Source organism: Silene latifolia, chromosome 7 (genome assembly GCF_048544455.1).
Source record: "Silene latifolia isolate original U9 population chromosome 7, ASM4854445v1, whole genome shotgun sequence".
Lineage (NCBI taxonomy): Eukaryota > Viridiplantae > Streptophyta > Magnoliopsida > Caryophyllales > Caryophyllaceae > Silene > Silene latifolia.
The window spans coordinates 34506723-34531291 of record NC_133532.1 but is presented as its reverse complement, the minus strand read 5'-3'; the positions used below and the strand labels follow the sequence as shown (position 1 = coordinate 34531291).

The window sequence follows — 24569 nt, the reverse complement described above, 5'->3', positions numbered from 1 at the left end:
TAACTGAGTTTTTTATTTGCTTCATTTATTCTGTGTTTTAATTTTGTTACAAGCTTTGATTTTCACCTCTTTTAAAAGCATTGAATTAATATTGTGGTTGAGTGGTGATAAAAGGCTGATTTGTCTTTTAAGGATTAATTTTTTCACCTCATTTAAGTCCATGAGGAGTTGTTGTTATCCGTATTTTACGGATTTATTTCTTCTTCCCTTTTTCTTCTTTTCTTTGGGTTTTAAAAGAGCCCGACTTTCTTTTGAAAGTTTTCTTTTTACCCTTCGTTCTCTTGATTTTTCTTTGGTAATTTGAAAGGCAGTGCTTTCTTTTACCGCTCACATTCGCGAGGATGTTATAGGTTAATTTTAGTTAACCTAGTATTCTTTCCTTATAAAAAAGATATAACTTATTTATGTAATATTTTTCCATGCAAAATTGATTAATTGTATACGTTATTTTTAAATAAATTATTGTCAAAACTAGAATTCTTTTACGCCTTTCAAGTACTAATATCACATTTATTCGAGTAAGAACTATTTTTCAACACTTAATTTAGACCTAGCAAATGGGTCATTCGATTCAGTTTCGGATCTAGTTAAATCGGTTCGACTTAAATCGGGTTCACCTTAATTCGATTTCAGTTTGATTTCCATCGGGTTTATTTCGGTTAGTAACTTTAATCGGTTTGTGCTATTTCGAACCGGATACGGTTTAGGTCTAGTCTAGTAATAATAATTAGCTTAAATGTAACTTATACTTTTCAATTTGAAGGTAAAAATAATTTCCTTAAATGTAACTTATACTTTTCAATTTGAATGTAATAATTCATATCATCATTAATAAATAAAGAATCAATGAAAAATACCTAAATAAGAGTGTATTTATGAGAAAATAAACATTTTTCATTCAATTCCTTCGATACAGTTCTTATCGGTTAAGATATATTCATGTTCGGAAGTCACTTGGATATTATTGAATTGGATTCAGTTTCGCTCTATTCGGACTGAGTGGAGTTTTGGATAATATTAATGTTCCGGGTGTAATTTCGGAGCAGGTTTTGTGACCACGTAAGCTTGTAGAATGATGTCGTTGCTTGTCTCTTCCTTTCGCTCTCTCCTGTAAAGATGAACAAACTGAGGGCTCGGCTTGGGGCCGAACGTACTCACTCCGACGCTCAAGTCAGTAAACTTAAAGAGATAAGTTGTATGTTAACTTGGCAAAGATATATTGTAGAGAGATAAGGGAGTTTATACCAGATTTTAGATGATATTTTGGGATCCTTTTCTCAATGAGAGAAGTGGAGTATTTATAGACTTTCACCTTTTGTCACGTAGTGGCCAAGTGGCCAAGTGGCAGAGCAGGTGGAAAGACTGTCTTGCCTTCGGCCAAGGGACCCATGGCAGTCCGGCAGGCCTGGTTGACTCCATGCCGAGGGGACTGGATGTGAGTACGCGGATATGTCTCTCGGCCGGCTAGTTGTCGAGACCGAGACCCAAGTGACAGGCCGACAGGCTGCGTCGGTTAGGCTGTCAAATACGTTGACTTGCTGTCTTTTGGCTTTGACCTTGCTCAATGTGTTGACTCGGTCAGCGGGTGCAGAATATGCCCCATCAATTTGCCCCCAGCGTAGTCTATGCCGTGGTATGGACCTTCGATGAGTGTTGAGCGTATTCTGCGCATGTTGAACTTCTTCCTCGTCTTGGTTCTGTTCAGGCCGTACCATATCCCCCCTCCACATGGATGTGTAATGGACATCGAATGTGGAAAAGAAAATGGCGCTGGCCGAGACCAAGGTTGAGTGCCGTGTGCCTTTGATTGCCCCCAGCCGGTGCTGCCAAGCTTGGTTGATCAGCTGGCCGTTGGCGAGTAGATACCAAGGAGCGTGTCGAAGAAGATTCATCACTGTATGTCGATTGACATTCTGTGGCTGCATGCTTGACACGTGGCCTGGTGCTGATTGGTTGACGCTTCATGGGCCTTGCTCTGATTGGTCCACTGAGTGGGATTTGCTCTATAAATAGAGCAGTGTGCCCCTCAATTTTCCGCACAATCTTCATTTTCTTCAAAAATTTTCTCTCTCTAGTTTTTTTCGAAGAGTTTCTTTCTCTAACTTTCGAAGCGTTACTCGGCATAACACTTTCTTCCAAGGTAAACAAACAAATTTTTTCCAACTCTTTTATTTGTTAAGTAATTGTTGTCATCATGTCTTCCGCTGATGCTCAACCCAGTACCTCTGCGCCGGGGGGAGAACCGTCGCATCCTGATGAGCAGGAGCCACTGGTTGTCACCCCGATAGGGTTTGGGGGTCCCAAGTCGCCTTCTCCTTAAATTGATGTGCAATTTTTGCAGGGTTTTGATGATGATGATGAGGAAAAGACTCATTCTGATGCAGAGAGGCCGCATCTCTTGTGGCACGGCGACGCCTGCTTGATTAAACCCGAACGTGTTTGGACGAACAAGTTCGCCTCTGTCTCCGGGCCTGATCTTTTTGAAGATCATTACTCCTTCGGCAGGGGGTATAAAATTGTTGTCCCTTAGAGTGATCAGGCAGTCTGTTGCCCTCCCGAAGGCTGTATCGGCGTGTACATCAGACACCTGGAGTATGGGCTCCGGTTTCCTCTTAATGCACACGTTGCTGCCATAATTAAAGCCATGAACGTCGCCGTGGCACAACTGCATCCGTTGGCCATCAGGACGATTATTGGCTTCGTGTGGCTTTGTCTTTTTAAGGGGGAGGCCCTAACGGTTAACCTGTTCCGCCGGCTTCATCATCTTCGGCAGACTACCCTAGGTGGCACGGGGTGGTACAGCATACAGACGGAGCCGGGTTACATTACCGTTTCCAAGCTGACATCTTGCAAGGACTGGAAGGGGCGGTGGGTATACGTCGAGGTTCCGGAGGATTATCCACTGCCCCGGTCCTTCCAGAGCCGCGTCAATTTGCGGTGTGAGAGTCAGGGGGAGCATGATAAATATGTCTCCCGTAATAAACTTAAGATGGACGCCAAGAAGGTCTATCTTAAAGAGGACGAAACGCGGCAATGAGGTCATTTGAGGCCGAGAAGGATGGCACGCCGAAGGGATGGATGCCTCCGACGCAGATCGTTCTTCAGGACGAGCCGCTTTGCCATGTCGGCCTCATACCGGCCCTCGGCCAGGGTGAGTGGGGTCGGTATGAGGCCCACCTTTGCTTTTATGCTTCTGTATTTGAGCTTTGTTTTACTTCTTTTGCTTAACTGTTGACTTTGTTTCTTGCAGATCGATTTGGCCAGGATCTCTCAGTCTCCATCTTAAACAAGTTGGGACTTGATCAGGACGGGAGAGTTATTGAGCTGCATCCTAAGGCCGCGCCACGTGATCGCAGACCGGCCCCTCACGAACTTATGGAGCAGGCGATGAAGGCAATGGATGTGGCGGCGACTCAAGCGGAGATTGGCGGTTTCGTGCCGCGCCGAAAACCAAAAGTAATGTCTTCGGCGGCTACGACGTCAACTTCAGATCAATCTTCAATCCCCGTAGTCCGGAAGGAGCAGGTGGTCGTCGATGTTGAAGAGGAGGTCACCGTTGTGGAGGGTCCTCCTCCTTCAAATAAGAGAAAAGAGGCAACGCCTGCCGCTGATGCTGTTACCGAGGTCGGGAAAGAAAAGAGGCCAGCCGGCCCTCTGTCCAAGAAGGCCAGGACTGGTACGGATCTAACCCATGGCTCGGATTTAGCAGGTTCTTTAGGCATTCCTGATGACAGGCTCTCTGACATGTCAATGAATGTTGACATGGATGCTTTGTCTGGATTTTTTGTAGATCAACCGTCGCCGGCTGTCGTTCTCACTGACAGGCAACTGGAGAAGCAGCCTGAGCAGACGGGCGATAAAAATGTCACCGCCGACTCCTCATCCCAGAAGGTTTCCCCCGCTCAGCTCAGGGCGGAAGGCTTAAGGTTGGCCAAGAGGCTGGGGAAGTGGGCAGAACTAGCCGGCGCTCATATCATCGAGCAAGAAAAGCTCATGGCTGAAGCAGCTCCTGTGCTCGAACGGCTTAGGCTTGAGCTTGCTGCTTCTAAGAAGGAGGCCGAGAGGACGAAGAAGGACTTCCTCGCCACCATGCAGAACTTCCTCGCTGAGCGAAAGCTTAAGGAGGAAGCTGAGAAGCGGGTCCTGGCCGAGAGAGCCAAGGTTGAGGTCGTTGGGGCGATGCCGCTAAGTCATGGGAGGAGAAAGACAAGCTTCAGGGCGGTTATGATACCATGGTCGAGCAGAGGGGAAGATGGAAGTCCTTGCATTCGACTAAGGCAAAGGAGCACAAGAGCACAAAGGCTATCCTTGCTCAGAGGGAGAAGGATGTTGAGATGCTTAAAACCGTCATCATCCCTCAGATGTGTGCCCGGTACCGGGACCAAGCTGAAGATGCTACCAGGGATGCAATCAAAGAGCTCCTTCCTGAAGGTACCTTCCCGTGGCAAGATTTTGACCGGCTTCTTGATGAGAAGGCGGCTGCTGCGGAGGCCAAGGCGGCGGATGAGGCGAAGGCGGCGAAGGCCGCTCAGGAAGCTGAGGCCAAGGCGGCCCGGGATGCTAAGGTGATAGAGGCCAGGGAGGAGGCTGAGAGGGCAAAGGCAGGTGAAGCTGCCAAGTCGGCTTCTGGGCCGCCCATCGTTGGTGATGCTGCTACTGCTGCCGGTGGCGAGCAAAAACAGGCATAGGGAGACGGGCGGTCGTCACCAGATTCACCCGCCCTTCGACAAACTTCACTGCTCGGGGCCAACTATTGAGCCTTTCCTCCCTGCCATCCTTTTGGCGCTTCAAGTCTTATGTCTGTAACCTTTTGTTGTACCTTTTGTTTTTGTTTAAACTTTGGTAGGTTGTGTTTAGGCTATCCCTATGGGGACGGCCGTAGACTTTGTTTTGCCTCACCTGTAAGCATTTTTCAATAAAGTTTGTTTATTTGCCTTTGGCTTGGCCGAGGCTTTTGATCTCATCCTCCATTAAGTTGTCCTCTTACGTTTCAACATATTGAGTGCTTTTTCGTTTTTACTTTCGGCTTGGCCGAGGCAGTTAGAATGCGTATCTCAATTGTACTTAAACGTTTTTTAACATGTTGGCATGTCGGTCGCTTCCTCCTCCAGTCCTGGTCTTAGCCGAGGCGGTCAGATTTGCGCTTCCCAACCGCTGTTGTGAACATGTTAGCGTATCGGTCGTTGTGTCCCCGTCGCTCCCGGCTTTGGCCGAGGTAATTGAGGTTACGGCTCGACAGCGTTCGTATCTGTAGACATATTGATCGCTTCCTCTGCCCCCTCGGATTGGCCGAGGGGACTAGATTTGCGTCTCAACTGTACTTATACGTTCCTAAGCATGTTGGTCGCTTTCGCGAGTATCAACTGCATTTGTAGTGACTGTCGTGGCGTCTACTAAGCATGTTGGTCGCTTTCGCGAGTATCAACTGCCATTGCGGTGACTGCCCGGCTTTGGCCGTGGCGTCTACCTTGGTACGACTACGGAGGGGACAAGCATTTCAATGGAAAACTTGGATCACTCTTCATAAGGTATAATCAAGCGTTGGGGTGCCCACAGCGGTCTCGGACACCTCCGCCGCTATACGAAGTATTTCCTTAGGTTGTCTGTGTTCCAATGGCTCATTAGAGGAACACCCTCCATGTCTGTCAGCCGGTATGTCCCCGGCCTCGTTTCTTCAACCACTTTGTAGGGTCCTTCCCAGTTGGCCGTCATTTTACCATGGATGTTTCCTTTGTTTGTTGCGGCCGACTTTCTCAGGACTAGATCTCCTACTCTTAAGTCCCTTTTGTGGACCCTACGGTTGTATACTCTTCTCATTCGGTTTTGATAAACTGCCAAGTTGAGCCGTGCCGTGTCTCGACTTTCTTCGACCAGGACTAGGGAGGGTCTTAGGCCTTCCTCATTTTCGACTGGGTCAAAAGTTTGCGTTCTGAATGTTGGCACCGCTGCTTCAATTGGCAGGACGGCCTCAGACCCATAGACTAGGTGGAATGGACTGTACCCTGTTGCTTCTTTCTCCGTGGTTCGAAGGGACCACAGGACGCCGGGTAGTTCATCACCCCATCTTCCCTTTAGATCTTCAACCTTCTTTTTCAAATCCGTTCGCATTGTTTTATTGGCTGCCTCCGCCTGCCCGTTGCTCTGAGGGTGGCAGACGGAGGAGTATGCAAATTTGATATCGAGCTCTTCCAACCAATTCATCACCATGTCGCTCCAAAACTCTCGGCCGTGGTCAAATACAATGACTTGGGGCAACCCAAATCGAGTTATGACGTTCTCCCAAATCACTTTTCTTACGGCCGCCGTGGTCTTGGCAGGTACCGCGACAGCCTCGACCCATTTGGTGAAGTAGTCAACGACGACAATCAGGTACTTTCTTCCTCCGGAGGTCGTCGGAAATGGCCCTAATAAATCCATCCCCCACTGTGCAAAAGGAAGGGGACTAAGCACCGGTTGCAGGTCTCGGGAAGGAGCATATATCACCGGAGCATGCATCTGACAATTCTTGCACTTCTTGGTTTTTGCTCTGGAATCCTCAAGCATGGTAGGCCAGAAGTAGCCGGCTCGGAGAGCTTTGTGGGCTAGCGTTCTTGCCCCCATGTGATGTCCACAGATGCCTTCGTGAATCTCTGTCAGTATAAGCTCCGCGTCGGCTGGGCCGACACATTTCATGAGTGGTCTTATTACGGACCTTCTGTACAATTCTCCTTCGAACATTGAGTACCTTGCGGCGATCCTTCTTATCTTCTGCGAGAGACTGCGGTCCTCCGGCAACTCATTTGTCAGTTTGTATTTCATTATCGGAGTCATCCACGTCGTCTCGGCTTCGATGTCGCCCACCATGCCGACGGTCTCAGTGATGCTTTTAGCATTTCGATATCCACCAAAGACGGTTCGACTGACATTCTTGATGCTTGAACTGGCAAGTTTTGAGAGAGCGTCGGCTCGGTTGTTCTCAGACCTGGGAATGCACTGTATTTGGAAAGATTTCAATTTTGAGGTGTCAGCTTTTACCCTCTCTACATACCTTATCATCCCATCGTCTCGAGTCTCATACTCTCCTCTGATTTGATTAGCCACTAAGAGTGAATCCGTTTTCAACACGACATGCTCCGCCCCGGCAGCTCTAGCTAACTCGACTCCAGTTATCACCGCCTCATATTCGGATTCGTTATTTGAGGCCGAGAAGGTAAACTTCATGGCGTACTCAAACTCGTCCCCATTAGGGCTGATGATAAGGATGCCGGCTCCTGAGCTGTTCGCCGTGGAGGACCCGTCGGTATATACTTCCCACACACCGGGATTTGATTCTTCTTGATATGTGCACTCGGCCAGGAAGTCTGCAAGCGCTTGCCCCTTTATCGAAGGCCTCGGTTTGTAATGAATGCCGAAGCCGGAGAGTTCCACTTCCCATTTGATAAGTCTGCCTGATTTTTCGAATTTTTCTAAGGCTTTCTCCAATGGCTGGTCGGTTAAGACCGTCACGGGATGTGCGTCGAAGTAGGGTTTTAACTTCCTTGCGGCAACGACGACGGCGAGGGCTGCTTTTTCAATCAGTGGGTAATTTATTTCGGCGGCCAACAGTGTATGGCTGATAAAGTAAATTGGGTATTGCTGCTTGTTTTCTTCCCTGACGATTACGACACTGACCGTGGCCGAGGTAACTGCTAAGTATAGATATAGCGTCTCCCCAAAGATCGATCGACACAGGCGGTCGCAGCGTGTCGAAGGTGAGCTTTCGATTGCCTGAAAGTCGTGCTCTGTTGCTCCCCACAGCCAAGTTTTTATTCCCTTTTAGCATCAGAAAGAACGGTGTGCTCTTGTCGGCCGACCGAGAGATGAAGCGGGCAAGAGCCGCCATTCTCCCGGTCAGCGTCATAACCTCTTTTCGATTCCTCGGCTCCGGTAGGTCCAGTATTGCTTGGACTTTCTCCGGATTGGCATCAATTCCCCTGACACTGACAAGTACGCCGAGGAACTTGCCGGCCCGGACACCGAAGTTGCATTTCTTTGGGTTGAGCTTCATTCTATATTTCCTTAGTGAACAAAATGTTTCGCTTAAATCGGCCAAGTGCTCGCTGTCAGACTTGATTTTTACAATAGCGTCGTCGACGTAAGCCTCGATGTTTCGCCCTTTTTTATTTTGGAACACTTTGTCCACCAGCCTAGTGTAAGTTGCGCCAGCGTTTTTCAAACCGAACGGCATCATTTTATACATGTATGTGCTGTGTATGGTGATGAATGCGCACTTAGGCATGTCTTCCTCGGCCATGAATACCTGATGATACCCTGAGAAGGCGTCTAGCAGGCTCAGAATAGTGTAGCCTGCCGTGGTGTCAATTAAACTATCTATTCGAGGCAAGGGATAGCAATCTTTAGGGCACGCTTTATTAAGATTGGTAAAATTAACACACATTCTCCACGCCCCTGATGACTTCCTCACCATTACAACATTTGCTAGCCACTCAGGGTAAGTACAAAGTATGATAAAGCCCGCCTCTAATAGTTTGTCTAGTTCGGCTTTGATGGCCTCATCCTTCTCGGCCGAGGAGTTCCTCATCTTCTGCTTGATAGGGTGAGCGGTAGATAGTACGTTCAGCTTGTGAACGATCACCTCCCGGCTCACGCCTGGCATCTCGGCTGCTGAGTATGCGAAGACATCTTTGTTCTTCCTCAGCAGGTCTAGGAGATCGACCCTGAATTTTGGCTCCAGGTCGGCACCGATAGTTACGGTGCGCTCTGGGTCAATTTCCACTTCCTCGGTCTCGGCTCCTTCGACCATGCCGACATTGGTATTCATCGGGTCGCCCTCCTGCTGTAAGGATGGGCTCTTCCCTTTCTCTGACTTCTTCGCCACTTTGAGGGATTGCATGTTGCACCCTCTGGCAGATACTTGGATGTTGACGATTTCATCTCTCTCGTCCATTAAGACGAGCTTTTGTGCTTCCCCCCGGTCCGAGACATACATTAATGTCAGGGCCCGGATGGACATTACTGCATCGGCCTCGCTCAAAGTGACCCGGCCTATGAGAACGTTGTAGGCAGACGAACCATCAATAACCACAAACTCCGATAGAACATTTTTGGCCGCATCCGCTTGGCCGAACATCACCGGCAGTCTGATTGACCCCAGGGGTACCATGCCGGCCCCAGAGAAGCTGTACAGCGGGTTGGTGCAGGGGCTCAGGTCTCCAATCTTCAGACCGAGATTGAGAAAGCATTCCCTGAACATGATGTTCGTGTAGGCGCCTGTGTCAATTAGGCACCTCTTGACCAAGTGGTTGGCTATGTCCAGGTGGACTACCAGCGGGTCGCTGTGCGGGGCAACGACTCCTTCGTAGTCCTTCTTTCCGATGGTTATATCGAGGACGGTGGAAGCGGGGATCGCTGTGGTGGGCACAAAGTTTATGGCTTGGTAAAGCTCATTTAGGTGCCGTTTGTGCCCATTAGCTGACCCACCGTTCTCGTTTCCTCCGATGACAACCTGGATCACTCCCATCCTCTGGAATACTGATTTTACGCGCCCCCGTCGGAGCTTGTTTCTGGGCCTCCAGCTACATACTTGCTGAGGGCCCCCTTTCGGATCAGCTCCTCGATGGCGTTCCTTAGATGCCGACAGTTGTCGGTCTTATGGCTGGTTTGGCCGTGGTACTCGCAAAACTGGCTAAGGTCGCCGTCCCCCCTCGCCTTGGGGGGCCTTGCCCACTTCTGCCCTTCATTCTTGCTTAGGGCAAAGACCTCGGCTGGTGATTTGACCAGGGGGGTGAGACTGCTGTACCGCTTCGGGGTGTATGGTCCCGAACTCCCCCCGGCGCCCGCCGAGTTCTGTTTCCTATTAAATCTCTCAGGCCGTGACCTATTCATGTCACGGCGTCCTTCGTCTACGTTGTCCCGGTGGCTCCTCCTCTCTGGGTGCCCAGCTTCACTGTGGCCTACCCAGGTCTTGTGATAGTCTTCCACCTTGACGGCTCGGTCGGCCATCTTTCTGGCGGAGTCTAGGTTGAGGTCTTCGCACTTGATGAGCTCGTTTTTGAACTCGCCCTTCGGGAGGCCTTTCATCAGCGCGAAGGCCGCCAGTTCGGTGTTCAGCTCACGGATTTGCTGAACCTTAGCGTCGAATCTCTTGATGTAGCTCCGGAGGGACTCGTCCTCCCCCTGTCGGATAGTCAGGAGATCTGATGTCTCCATGGCCCTTCGCTTGTTTCAAGCATACTGGGCTATGAAATTGTCCCTTAGGTCGGCATAACAGTATACCGAGCCATTAGGTAGCCCCTTGTACCAACTCTGAGCCATGCCATGGAGGGTCGTTGGGAAGACTCGGCACCACACCTCATCTGGCTGCTCCCATACCGACATGTACGACTCGAAAGCCTCGGCATGGTCGGTTGGGTCGCTATCCCCTTTGTATGATAGGGGCGGCAGCTTCAGTTTAGTCGGCACCGGACTTCGAGGCCATAGGCACCGAGGGGTTGTCGACCACGTGTCGAATGACACGCGGCGATCGGCTCCTCGCAACCTTAGTCCGCTTCTCTCCCGTGGCGGGAAGGGCTTCTTGTTGTCCGACTTTGGAGAGTCGGACTTCTTTCTTCATTTCTTGGGGGTGGCCTCGTTGTTGCCGCGGCGACGCTGTCCTCCCACGAGTGGGGGAAGGACTTTGTCCGCCACGGCACCACGGGCTCCGCCGGCGTCCTAGCATGCCCAACTCCTTGTATTACTCCGGTCAAGTTGTTCGGAGTCACTTTATGGGCCCCGGTCACCGTGGAAGGCGCCGTCACCGTCGTCGTGACAAAGGTGACCGGCGTACCACCCATCGTGTCCAGGAATAGCTTCAATTTGGCCGCATCGACCACATGTCCCATGACAAGTGACTTGGCGGTCGGCTTGGCGGTGTTTCTGGCTCTCTTGGCATCCCGTACTTCACCGGCTCAATGACTCGGCCGGTGGGGGACTGCCCGATCTCAGAATTAGGGAACGTGTCATCCTGGTAGAATTCAGTTTCTACACTCACAATTTCTGGCTGTTTTGACATCTTCTTAGCTCTTTGAATGGTTTTTGGTTGTTTTTTTTGTAAGGTAGGTGACTAGCTTTTAGTATCTAATTCCCACAGACGGCGCCAATTGTTCCGGGTGTAATTTCGGAGCAGGTTTTGTGACCACGTAAGCTTGTAGAATGATGTCGTTGCTTGTCTCTTCCTTTCGCTCTCTCCTGTAAAGATGAACAAACTGAGGGCTCGGCTTGGGGCCGAACGTACTCACTCCGACGCTCAAGTCAGTAAACTTAAAGAGATAAGTTGTATGTTAACTTGGCAAAGATATATTGTAGAGAGATAAGGGAGTTTATACCAGATTTTAGATGATATTTTGGGATCCTTTTCTCAATGAGAGAAGTGGAGTATTTATAGACTTTCACCTTTTGTCACGTAGTGGCCAAGTGGCAGAGCAGGTGGAAAGACTGTCTTGCCTTCGGCCGAGGGACCCATGGCAGGCCGGCAGGCCTGGTTGACTCCATGCCGAGGGGACTGGATGTGAGTACGCGGATATGTCTCTCGGCCGGCTAGTTGCCGAGACCGAGACCCAAGTGACAGGCCGACAGGCTGCGTCGGTTAGGCTGTCAAATACGTTGACTTGCTGTCTTTTGGCTTTGACCTTGCTCAATGTGTTGACTCGGTCAGCGGGTGCAGAATATGCCCCATCAATTAATTTTAGTCGTATCGGGTGTTCGATCGGTTATCAATTCAGGCAGATCTACTTAATTTCAGGTTTAATTTAAGTAACAAGTTCATCTTTGTGATACTATGCCAAATAATCTAAACATATATTTTTGTTTTTACAATATGAATTGTTAGAACAGGTTTATAGTTATCTCATTTTCCATCATACGAGTATAACAATGTCTTACAATAGTTAGACTATTGATAATTGATAATCGGTAAATTTTACAGACCAATGTTATTGTCTCGGTGCATGCTTCTAAATAAATATAGAAAAAAAAATAGGCTAAATTTAATTTGTTCCATAATATCGTCCTCTCTGTTCAGTAGCTTCTAAGCTATGCCAAGGCTTTATTATTTTATATACCTGGTAATAAAGAAGAACATGTGTGTTAAGAGGAGAGACTAGAGAGGCTAGCTCACAAGTCATGAACCAACTGAGTTGGTGGCGTCATAACAATGTAATGATACATTGCTACATAATTAAATTGTACATTGCTTAAACAACATCTCAGTTCCCACTTTATGTCATCTCGTCGCATTACTAATTTACTAGCATGCATTCATACATTTTATTTCTTTTCTGCCTAGAAATCGAGATTTGGTAATTATTACGCTTTGTTGACACACAAACAATACTTGATCATTCGGTTTACTGAATCATAAGCCACATAAAACAGTCACTCCGTTTCATTTGTAACGCAAATTATTGTTTAACATGAATGTATCTGTTTTAAGATTAAGACGGACCAAGTAGTAAGAATAGGAACAAAGCAGAATGCATATAGAAAAACAAAAAATTTGTCCTATATATGCTTAAGTTGAATGATAATACTTGACCCGTTTTAGCCTAAGATGAATAAGAGAGAATAACTGCACTTGTAATATCATCTAACTTTTGCAGTCGACGTAACTCTAATTTTCTGCAATATACACTAATTAAAAATATTTCTTATAAAAAAAATAATACACCCTCCAATTCATCATAATGATCCCCTTTGAGATGGGCATAATACTTAAGAAAAATGAATAAAAATGAATAAAGGACAAATGTGGGGTTTGTTGATAGGAGAGATAGATGAATTATTAGGAGTTAAATAAGGAGTTGTGGGGCCCAAACATTAAGGAAAATAATAAAATAAGAGTAAAAGAGTTGTGTGGGGTTTGGTAATAGGAGAGAGGATGAATAAAATAAGAGTAAAAGTTACCAAAAAAGAAAAGGGAACATTACTTGAATAATCCGTTTCGGGAAAGAGGGAACATTATAGCGAATTGGAGGGAGTATAATTTTTTTTTATAATAATTTTGACATTAAACAAACTAATAATATCTCACAAACTCTTAGTTATAGTTGGCCAAATAATGAAATTGAGATGGAGGAGGTATTAAAAAAAAAATTCAGTCTCAATCTTTTATCTACGCCATGTATTCTTTGTATAGTTAATTTAATCAAAGATAAATAAATAATCGAGCCTCAGGTCCGTAACATCTCATGTGATCCTTATTCTCTCATGCCATTAACATTTACCTAGTTAGTCAAATAAAACCAAACCAACCAGTTTTCCCATAATCTTTGAAAAAAGTAGAAGATATACCTCTACTCATAATCATTCCGATCCATTTTCCCCTATATAAACACCCCATTCCCTCCTACCAAATGAGTCATTATTATTGCTCAATTAATTATCATAATGAGGCTGTTCTTATTAAACTTGTTTATCATAGTTTGTGCTATCATAACTCCAAAGGGAATGACATCTTTGCTTACAAGGAACGTAGGTATAGTTCCCACAATGCACTTTGATGCAATATACCAATTTGGTGATTCCCTTTCCGACACCGGCAATTTAGTCCGCGAACAGAATGGACGTACCGTTAACTTTGCAAGGCTGCCTTATGGCCAGACGTATTTCCATCGCGCTACCGGGCGTTGCTCTGATGGCCTCCTCATGGTGGATTTCTTTGGTATGTTCATGACATGCAATTCTTTTGTCTTTAAGATATGCTAAGTTATAAAAGCGTTTTAGAAGTTAGAATCATATATTCTTGGGTAAGGAGGCCTTTACACAAGTAATTACATTTTGACTTTTATGGATCATTTTTATGTTAGTGAGATCCGTTTGCATAATATTTGTGTAAAATTGTCTTATAAGAAACTATTTTTTAGATCAATTTAGATGTTATCATCTTATGATTTACGGTTTTTCTAACCTATGTCACTAGGCATAGGATAAAAGTCAAAAGGGGAAATAATTAAATGTATTTCTTGTTAGCAAAAGTAAACTCATAGAATATTGCAATTTCCCTTAAAAATACCATTTAATTATTATTTTTTTTGGTTTTCTATCCTATACTCAGTGGGCATAGATTAGAAAAACTCATTAACTAATTAAATACCATAACGGACATCTACTTCATTTTTTAAGCGTCAAAATGAGATGTAAAGTCACTATAATAAACAAGCAAGAGGAATGGAACCTTTGACCTATTGACACGATATGTTCCTCTTAACCCTTTGGCTATGACCTCTTCGGTTAACTGTCATGGGCTTCATGACATGCAAAACTAATCTTAGCTAAGCTTATTAGCCTTATTTCTTCTGTTTCCTCTTTATTACTTGTATTGGTTGTCAATGATTTTTAAAAATGTCTATTGCTTTTGCCCATGATTAGTGAAAATGACTAAGAATGGTCACATTTTCCGATTTTACGCAAGAATACAAAGGATCATAAAATTTTCGTGCATGGAATGCATTTGTATTGACTGTTGAAGTATAGCAAGCTGACTATAGCAAAAAATGCTAGAAAGAGGAATATGGACAAATTCGGCTAACAACCGTGATATTCCACTGATACTCTACTAACAACCACGACCCTATCACCCCAATTCCTTAGCTTGTTCCGTTGATATGTAGGCAAGAATGCAAGTCTCGCCTTAGCTTGTTCCGTTTTAACAACATTAATTTAGTTAAGATGTAACATTGTAAGAAATTTAGTAAGTTTTGGCAAAAATACAAATGTCGCCTTGTTCCGCTTTAACAACATTAATTTAGTTGATATGGAGTATCTAACATTGTAAAAAATTTAGCAAGTTTTTGCAAGAATACAAATCTCGCCTTGTTCCGTTCTACTCCCTCCGTCCCGATTAATTGTTTTCCTTTGGTTTTGGCACAAAGAGCAAAGAAAGATGAAGGTCAATAACTAAATGACAAGTGGAACAAATTGAGGGTGAATGATCAAATTGCTCATTAAGTTCATTATTAAAATAAAAAGGGCAACAAATGACTGAGACACCACAAAATGAAAAAAGACAACAAGTGACCGGGACAGAGCGAGTAACTTTTAACAACATTAATTTAGTGATAATTAACATTTTAAGAAATTTAGTAAGTTTAGGCAAGAATACAAATGTCGCCTTGTTCCGCTTTAACAACATTAATTTCGTTGATATGGAGTATCTAAGATTGTAAAAAATTTAGCAAATTTTTGCAAGAATACAAATCTCGCCTTGTTCCGTACCAAGTAACTTTTAACAACATTAATTTAGTGAAAATTAACATTGTAAGAAATTTTATCACTATTAGATTATTGAAGTTCTTTTTTAGGCTTTCTTAATTTTAAATTAGATAGCATAAGGCTAAATTATCTAACTACTTCCTAATCAATTTTTTCTTGTTTTGAAATGATAGCTATGTTCTTCCACCTTCCCTTGCTAAACCCATTTTTAGGCCGAGGAAGCGACTTCACATATGGAGCCAATTTCGCGGTGGCTGGTGCGACTGCTCTCGATTATGTTTCCTTGGCCACAATCAACATCTCTTCCACCACCACTTACAGTTCCTTGTCTACGCAACTTCGCTGGTTTAAATATCACCTCGCCACATATTGTCACAATCCTTTAAGTACGTACTCTGTAACTATTAGTTTAATACTTCTGCAATGTCTTAGAATTTCAAATATTCTTATATTCAGGCAATGGTGGGTTGTTGCATTTCAGTAGATAAACTAACACATGCCTCATATAGAATTAGTATTTACACGATCGAGGTGTGATTGCTTGCAGATTGCAAGAGAAGATTACAAAAATCATTGGTGTTAATGGGAGAAATCGGTGGCAATGACTATAATTCTGCCTTTGCTCAAGGTAGAACCATGAAACAAGTGTATGCACTGGTACCTCAAGTTGTACAAGCCATTAAAAATGCGGTCCGAGTAAGTCATATACTCATATATCAATATATCAACACATTAGTAACAGTAATTGATGAATACATAAATATTTTGATTGTTAAAAATTCTCACATGCTTAAGCGTAGGAAGTAATCAAGCTTGGGGCAAAGAACATTGTGGTGCCAGGAAACTTTCCAATTGGCTGTGTCCCGATATACCTAGTTATGTTTAGAGCAAATGATGGATCAAAGTATGATGAACTTGGTTGCCTCAAAGAGTATAATGAATTCTCAATGTTCCACAATCAACATTTAAATGAAGCCATCCAAGATTTGCAACACCAGTCCCCGGTTGTTGCCATCGCCTATGCAGACTACTACTCTGCCATGACATGGCTCCTACGACATGCCCCTTCCTTAGGTATTCTTCTCTTATGCATTGCCCACTCTTCTTTTTTTTTAAAAAAAAAAATCGTCTCTGAATAGCTCGAAAAAAGTGTAAAGATGATTAAATGAAACATCGAATCCAATATCCATGTGTGGACTGTGGAGGTGATAACCGGACAAGACAGTCTCATCATAATTACTCTAGACCAACAAAAAAAGCAATAACTGATTTTTAATAATTAGTTTCCCTCCCACATTTTGTTAAATAGAATTAATAATATAACCGAGAACAGATATAATATTGTAACAACATTCTAAACAAGAGGCCGGTTGGCTTGGTAGGATTTGAGAGACACAGGCCGGAGAAAGCATGTTGTGCAGAGGGTCACAACCAATACAACTTTGATTTGGGACAGCAAGCCTGTGGTAATCCAGGAGTTCCAGTATGTCCAGACCCAACAAAGCTTGTTAATTGGGATGGTATCCATATGACTCAACAAGCTAACAAATTTGTTGCTATTTGGGTGTTAAGGCATTTTGTGCCTAAGCTACTACAACCTCCTTTTCGTTCTTAGTTTTTAATACACAAAAACTCTGGAGAGAGGGTCTCTCGATAGCCTTATTGAGAGATCTCTTATATGACAGGGTGAGGGACCCACTGAATTTCTTTGTCCCCTATTATGTCGTCCACTAAATTAGTGAGAGACGGTCTCTCATGAGACCTACTATTTTTAATATCATTAGCTAGATTATTAATTAGACTATTCTTTGCATAAGATTTTCCCATGTGATTCATTATATATTTGATCAATTAACTTTAGAGGTATTTTATTCTTATCTATAATTAATAACTAATTGATTGATTGATTTTTATGAATTGTTGAGAACCAAGTAGGAAATTTACAATTATCAATCAGTTGCCAATATTAGGTGTCGTTTGGTTGCCCCCAGAAAACTTAAGAAGTAGAAAATCTCATGATTTGTAAAAATGGGAATTCGTTTGGTCGCCACTTTTTTCGCAAAATGTAGGATTCTAAAAATCTCACGATTTTCCAACACCTCCATAATAGAGGAGTTGGATTACCTAGCCCTCTAGGTTGTTTAAAACGCATGTGGAATTGGATTCCTATAGAGGCAACCAAACACTTTTGATAAATTCACCTAATTTTCATGAGGGAGTTTAATTCTTATGAATCGTATATTTCTGTGTAGTTTAATTGCAGCGGCCAACCAAACGAGGCTTTATATTTTTTCAATTGCTTTTAACGAGAAGGTTTTTCTTAGAATTTGTTATGTAGTTTATGAATAAGCTTAGGATTTAGACTTATACCAATTCTTATTTAAGGCCGTCTATAACAACCCCATTTACGAAGGAACCTGTGGCAAGACATTCTTAAAAAAATAAAGGTGTTACCATCTCATTTGCTTGAGGTAGTAACTATTAAAGATAAACATTGCCACATGTACTTTATTAAATATAATAAACTGTCTCAACCTGTCTTAACTTGTCCTATTACAACAGAAGCAAAACTGGGTATATAGTTTATTACAACGCGGACAACCTGTCTTAACTTGTCCTATTACAACTGAAGCAAAACTGGGTATATAGTTTATTACAACGCAGCGGAAAGAATAAAAAAGGTTCAATTATAACTAAGTGATAAAGGCGACAAGCTAGATTCCACGCAACAGATTATCTCACGCCCCAACCCAAGCATCCAACTATCAACAACCTACTAAATCCAAACTATAGATTAATCTGCTTCCCATTTAACCGGAAATATTAAATGGTTCATTACAAGACGCCATCAATTAAAGCAGACATCAATTTTTTTTTTTTACAGGACAACAAACACAAGTCAACCAATGATTGAATAGAATAATTAAACAATAACCAACAATAAGAAAAGTGTCCTACAAAAGAATATAATCAACAAAATAATAATAACTGCAATAACAGTAATTGTAAACCATCCAACTCCACGACTAAGGGAAACCATACTTCATTATCCCGCCAACTCCTGGCCGAGGTATCCATTATCCCAACACAAGGCAGAGGCATCCATCATCCCAAACACAAGGCTGAGGTATCCAAAAGTCATCCCAGTACAAGACTGAAGTATCCACAAATAAATCAAACGAGATAACCAATTCCAAAGTTAATAATCAACAGTTGTAATATACGCAAATTCATCATAAATTACATAAACATATAACCCAACTATAATACCGTCTCAATTATAGCACAATTCATCATATAGTGACAAGTATGTATCCAATCATGTTAATTCAAGCAAGTAATCAAACAAGAGTAATAGAAATTGAGTAGTTATCCTACCTTTGAAGCAAATCTCACAATCCAAGCTACTATGTATTAAAAATACACTTCTTGAAATTCTTCACCTAAAATAATCAACAATTGCATTCAATTGCCAACTAATCTTATAATCTAATTAGTTATGTAAACTACCCATCATAAACTACTCCCATAACCATCATACACAGCCAAACCCCTTACCATAATCGTATCCCAACAACCACCACACGGTGATCATTCGGCCATCAAACCCCACGATCAAACCACCCTAGTCGGTCAAACGTCGGTCAATGCAGACCCGTGGTCAACGGTCATCAATCACGGGTTATCAACAGTGGTCACGGTCAATTTGATGGTCAACAAAGGTCAAAGCATGGTGAATTAATTTATAAGACGGTTTTGAATAATTGTTACCTTTAGATCTAGAGATGGTTGTAAAATGAATGAACAAACCCTCATTGCTTTTCTCCCTTAAATCCTCTCTCAAATTATGTGTGAGATTTTATGTGACAATTAGGTATAAGGTATGGAAATGGGTGAGTTTTATAATAGTAGAGGTAGTAGTTAGGAAGGTTTTAGGAAAGTCCCTTCTTATATTATTTTTATTATTGATTATTATTTATGTGACAAGGCCTTCACTAGAAAACACCTACCACCCTACACACTTCTACCTCACACGCCTAACATAATACTACACATTTATGGAGATGGAGTACTCGATCGAGTAGGCTGTACTCGAGCGAGTGCATGACTTGTACGTTTTGGCAGGCTACTACCTAGGGGTCACTCGACCGAGTTGGCGAGACACTCGGTCGAGTAGTGCGTACTCGGTCGAGTGCCTCTAGTACTCGGCCAAGTGGCTGGTCAGGAGTTTCTTCTGTGGTTTGCTTAATAATGTGATTAGAAGAGATTTATATTTCATTTCATCAGTTTGTAAGCATCATTTTAACCCATCTACACTTTTTCTCATCCCTCTTTAATTAACCTTGTGAGAGATTCGCGGCGATTGCCGGATTAGGGTTACAATCTTCATCTTCATTTATATATTTGTGTGTAAGATTTTAAATCTAAAATGTTTAGTCAGTTTTCTTTAGAGTCTAACCCTAGATTTTAAGTTTTGGGGAAAATTGTTATGATACGGGTATTGAATGGAGTTTATAGAGATTATATGCGATTACTGTATGTGGGTAATTGTTTCATAGAAGAATGATATTGAATTACTATTGATTGCTTATGATTGGAGAATGGCTAAAAGGTAGGGTTCCCTACTCGGTTCTACTATATTTGTAATTGTGAGTTGGTGTGGTGTTTCTATGATTATCTTTGATATAGTACCATTGTGGTATTTTGGTATTTATTGGTATTGTTAGTATTGTTTGTGAAGCCATTGTTAGGAGATGGTCTTCACCCTCATGTTCGCTCCTAGTGGCTCCCGTCGCAAGGGGGATGTGCACTTTAATTATCTGGATTCGCTCGTTGCGATGAGCGGGGCTTTAGGTGGCGTGACTGCGGTCTACTACTGGCGGAGTGGGTTACCTGTTGCGATGGGTAACCTAGTAGGACTACTCACTGCAAGGTGAAGTCATGTCCGGGCTGCGGTTCAGGCGCTTGTTCTTGGAATTGGAGATAATTGTTATAAGATTTGCTTGTTTTGGATTGGTTGTTTCTTGTAGACTTCTTATTGATTGTATAGTCGACTGACCATGTCTGTGTGTGCGTGTGTTTCTTTCTGTTATGTGTCTGGTGTGATACATTTGATATTGCCGGCAAATGGTGAGCAGATAGTCTTATCAGGTGTGTTTATAGCTGGGAGCTTAGCTGGTATCCATGGAGGGAGTGTGTCGGCATTGAGATCACTTAGTCCTGATAGTCTCACTTTAGTTCTTTTGTACTTTTCGTTGTAGCTAGTGTATGGTTTGCACTTTGTATCAGTTTAACGAGTTTACATTAATAAAGCTTTAATTGTTCTTTTATTGCCAATTTGATATACTTTACCTCGGGCAACGGAGATGGTGATGCCCTTACTTAATAGGGAAGGTCTTGTTAAGGCTCCTTAGTAATTGGGGGTGTTACAAAGTGGTATAGGAGTTAAAGTGTTAGTTATATGGTCACATCGGTCAGGTGGTGGTAATTTTGTGAATTGGAGAATGTGTTACGAAGTGCATATGAGTTTAACCTGGTGTTATATATATATATATATATATATATATATATATATATATATATATATATATATATAGATATAGGCAAGATCCGGTGAGTTTTCCACTTTTCGTGAGTTACCCCCGCGTATATAAGCAAATGACCTAACAAAACCCATTGATCAATTACTTGCGTCAAACACAACGTTCCTTTCTTTCTTTCTCTTTCTCCCGCTTTCTCTCTCTCTACTTTTGATAAAAAAATACTCTGTTACTCTCAAAATAATCGCGCAAAAACATCTCAAGTTTGATCAACAAATTCATTGATTCTTCACATTTTTTTTGTAGATCCACAATTTTACACAAAATTCATTCACTATTTTGATTAATTCAATTGAAACTATCAATTTTTTGATCAAGTTTCTCTCCGGAAAACCCTAATTCTTCAAATCCAAACGAAGATATTAATATTTCTTCCGATTTCTTATTTAATAATCGAATAACTTCGGTATTTGAATCAAATAACAAATTCTGACTTGATTTAAGTGTTTTTTCCGTAATTTTCAGCTTCAACGATGATGAATTCAGACAATAAAACTCTTACTCTGCTTGATAATATTGCTGTTAATCAAACATCGATGAATTCAGGTATAAATTTGTGAAATAATGCTGATATAATAACTGTTGTTATTAGGTTGATGAGTTTTGTGTTAATATTACCGATATTGAAACTTTTGCTCATTATATTGATTTTTTTCATACTGTTACTCATTTTGTTGTTTAGAAAGTCGGTATAATAACTACTACATAGTATCACAATAATGGAATATAGATTTCATTCATGATATCATTCAATATCTACTATTTGAATAACTGGATTAGTATAATAAAATAGCAGCATTACAGTATTAAAATAACTATTGCTGCAGAGATTATATTTTTCCATCATAAAAACTATTTTTATAGCATCAGAGATATATCCTTACAATAACTAGTAGTCAATAATGAAATAACTTTACTATTACATTAAAATAACTGTTGGTGCATCGTGCTTGACTCGACTACCAATTTCAGTAAAAAACCTACTTTTTTCTGATGGAATAACTGGATTCGTATAATACAATAAATGCATTACCATTTTAAAATAACTGCAGCAACAAAGATTGTTTTTAATCACCGTAAAGACTCTTTTAAAGGATCTTGCATATATACTTACAATAAACTACTAGTTAATAATGAAATAACTTTGCTATTATATTAAAATAACTATGAGTGCATTGTGGTGAGTTAGGCTACCACTTTTAGTAAAAAAGCTTCCCTTTCTGATAGAATAATTGGATTTGTATAATACACTACGCCAAATCTGACAATCAATAAGGAGCGTATCATACCGGTTTGATGCATTTAATAACGACACATAGATTACTATTTTCCAAATATTGGCGGAAACCTAGACCGCGCTAGTAGGAATAACGGTTTCCCACGAAAACCGTTGTTATTATAATTTGACAACGGCTACTTAACAAACCATTGTAAAAATCGTTTAACGGTTTCCAAAAACTCGTTATAGAAGCACTTTTATCAACGGTTGTTAGAAAACCGTTACCAGTTTAAGATATCGGCATTTCGAAAACCGTTACTAAATTAACAACAGCAATGGTTTTTGTTACCCGTTGTTATGTTATAGCTACAGATTTTTCGTAACCGTTATTATTTTCTATTATGAAATAACGGTTTTTCAATTCAACCGTTGTCAGTATTTGATTAGATTTTTCAGTTTGACTACTGCAATCAAAAATTTATCAGAACTTTAATAAATATTCAATTTGACCAAAATAATTTTATAAATATGTCTTCATAATGTTTTAGGTTAAATTCTAAATTATCAAACATTTATTCTTTAATTTCTCTCTAAATTTCTCTCTAAAAAAATATGGCTGGTGTATCGGAGCTACAATCACATTCTCGTTACGCACAACCTTTTACTTGTATTCTCTATAATCTTGCGGTTCATTATGGTGTGAATGGAAGGGTTTAAACCCTAATTTTGGGTGGTTGACGCAAATGCTTCATGACTCCGGTTTCACCGCGGTTAAAAAAGTGTACCCTGTGTCTACAAACAAGCAAGGTTTTGTAGGCTTCGCTCTTATCGTGTTTGACGAAGCCAACTACCATGATAGTTTTCGTCAGGCAAGAAAATTAAGGGCGAGATTTGCGGGGGAAGATGCGGGGAAAGAGGACTTCTATTCGAATGGTAAACAACAAGGCCCTTATCTATGGGTTGCGACCCATCTTGATAATCAACTGCTGACACATTGTAGGAAACATTACATTCTTGCACCGTGCCTATGTCATGGGAGAAAGAGGCCATTCCACCTGCACTTCCCGGTGATAATAAAGGGTCGATCTACGACTTGCTCTATACCGATATTCATGATGAGTATCCTAATACTTCATCAGATTCTAATAATTAAGTCTTTAATTATTATCAGGCATTGTAAGTTGTATTTGGATTATGGTGGTGGTTTGAATTAATGTTTTTATGTTTTTTTTGTTACGTTTTTTATTATCCCATCCTCTAGAATTCAGAGACAATAATACCAGAAAAATATCTAACTTTTATTATAATGACTTAGGTTTTTAGGAGTACATTTAAATATCAAGCTAAAGATATTTATCGCGTAAAACAAGCGTTGACAAACGTGAAAAAACAAATGTGTAGTAAGGAGTAGAATGGAGGGAGTCTGTTTTTTGTTACCCCATCCTCTTGAATTCAGAGACAATATCACCATATATGTCTCTTTCACCTTCTGCCCAATCCACAAAGTCATTTTCCCATTCCAACGGCACTGTCCCCTGCTTGGCAATGCGACCTTGGCGGTGCAGAATCGGAAGAAGTAGGAGACGGTCAGATTCATTCGCAACCCATAAATATGGGCCTACCCGCTGATCATCGTGATCAAACCAAAGTCTCGAAGAGTCATTGTTATGAATGCCCACTCAAGTTTGCGAGCCTGACGAAAGCATTCCCGCTCCTCACCCCCGCCAAACTCGATGAGGGCGCACCGCCCGAAGCCATCATGCGCATCATTGTCCGGGTAAATAGTTTAAACCAAATTCAATCCGGCTAACCGAATCAAACCTATTAACCAGTCAAGGCTATACGAGAGTATAACCTTTCCATGCCCGTCCTCTATATACGAGAGATTGTGAATGATGCACGTAAAGGGTTTAGCGTACATAAATCTACTTGGGGGTCCTGCAAGAGGTTCATATGATGCTTCATCATCATCATCATCATCAGCGGATGAATAATATGAACCACTATAAGTTGATGAACTTGACGACATAATCGATGTGGAAAATTAATGGAGGACTTAACAAGTTAAGAATTGGAAAGTGCAAACGGTACAAGTTAAGATTGTAAAAGTTATAATTCTATTTATAATGAGTTTGGGTTGTATTGGAAACGGTATAATAAGATAGTAAGAATTGGAACCGGTATAATAATAAGATAAGAATTGAAAACTTAACAAGTTAAGAATTGAAAAGTGGAAGCGGTACAAATTAAATAAGAATCGGTCAATTCTACCATGTTAAACATATAAGCTTCCAAAGACTATCCAAAAAACCATTGTCTAATGAGTAAGAACACAACGGTTATTAAAAAACCGTTGTCCAATTAGGAAAAACAAAATGGTTATTAAAAAATTGTTGTCCAATGACTAAAAACACAACGATATTGATTTGACTAATGCATGCCTTTTAATTTTTACTTTTTCTGATTCAAAGTTGCAGTATTGCGTGTTTGACCATATGTATAACACAAAATGATAACGGTTCTTT

At 41.9% G+C, this 24569-nt stretch overlaps 1 protein-coding gene and 1 long non-coding RNA gene across 4 annotated transcripts; one reads left to right on the top strand and one right to left on the bottom strand.

The window, feature by feature from the left end:
- The first annotated feature begins 13186 nt into the window (after positions 1-13186).
- On the top strand, positions 13187-20537 carry LOC141592017 (acetylajmalan esterase-like). 3 transcript variants are annotated; one of them, XM_074412559.1, is made up of 5 exons: positions 13187-13675; positions 15438-15611; positions 15773-15921; positions 16026-16299; positions 16608-17043. In XM_074412559.1, exons 1-5 carry the CDS (start codon positions 13402-13404, stop codon positions 16838-16840), a joined length of 1104 nt encoding a protein of 367 aa, XP_074268660.1. In that variant the 5' UTR covers positions 13187-13401; the 3' UTR covers positions 16841-17043. The 3 variants fall into 3 exon arrangements, with proteins under 3 accessions (XP_074268660.1, XP_074268659.1, XP_074268661.1); XM_074412558.1 differs by having other exon boundaries at positions 13196-13675; positions 15399-15611; XM_074412560.1 differs by lacking the exon at positions 16608-17043 and adding an exon at positions 20364-20537 and having other exon boundaries at positions 13201-13675; positions 15399-15611.
- Positions 18014-20355, bottom strand: LOC141592018 (uncharacterized). Its single transcript, XR_012521020.1, has 2 exons — positions 18604-20355; positions 18014-18379 (listed from the first exon to the last, which is right to left on the bottom strand). It is a non-coding gene; the product is annotated as an uncharacterized LOC141592018 (long non-coding RNA).
- Positions 20538-24569: the final 4032 nt, after the last annotated feature.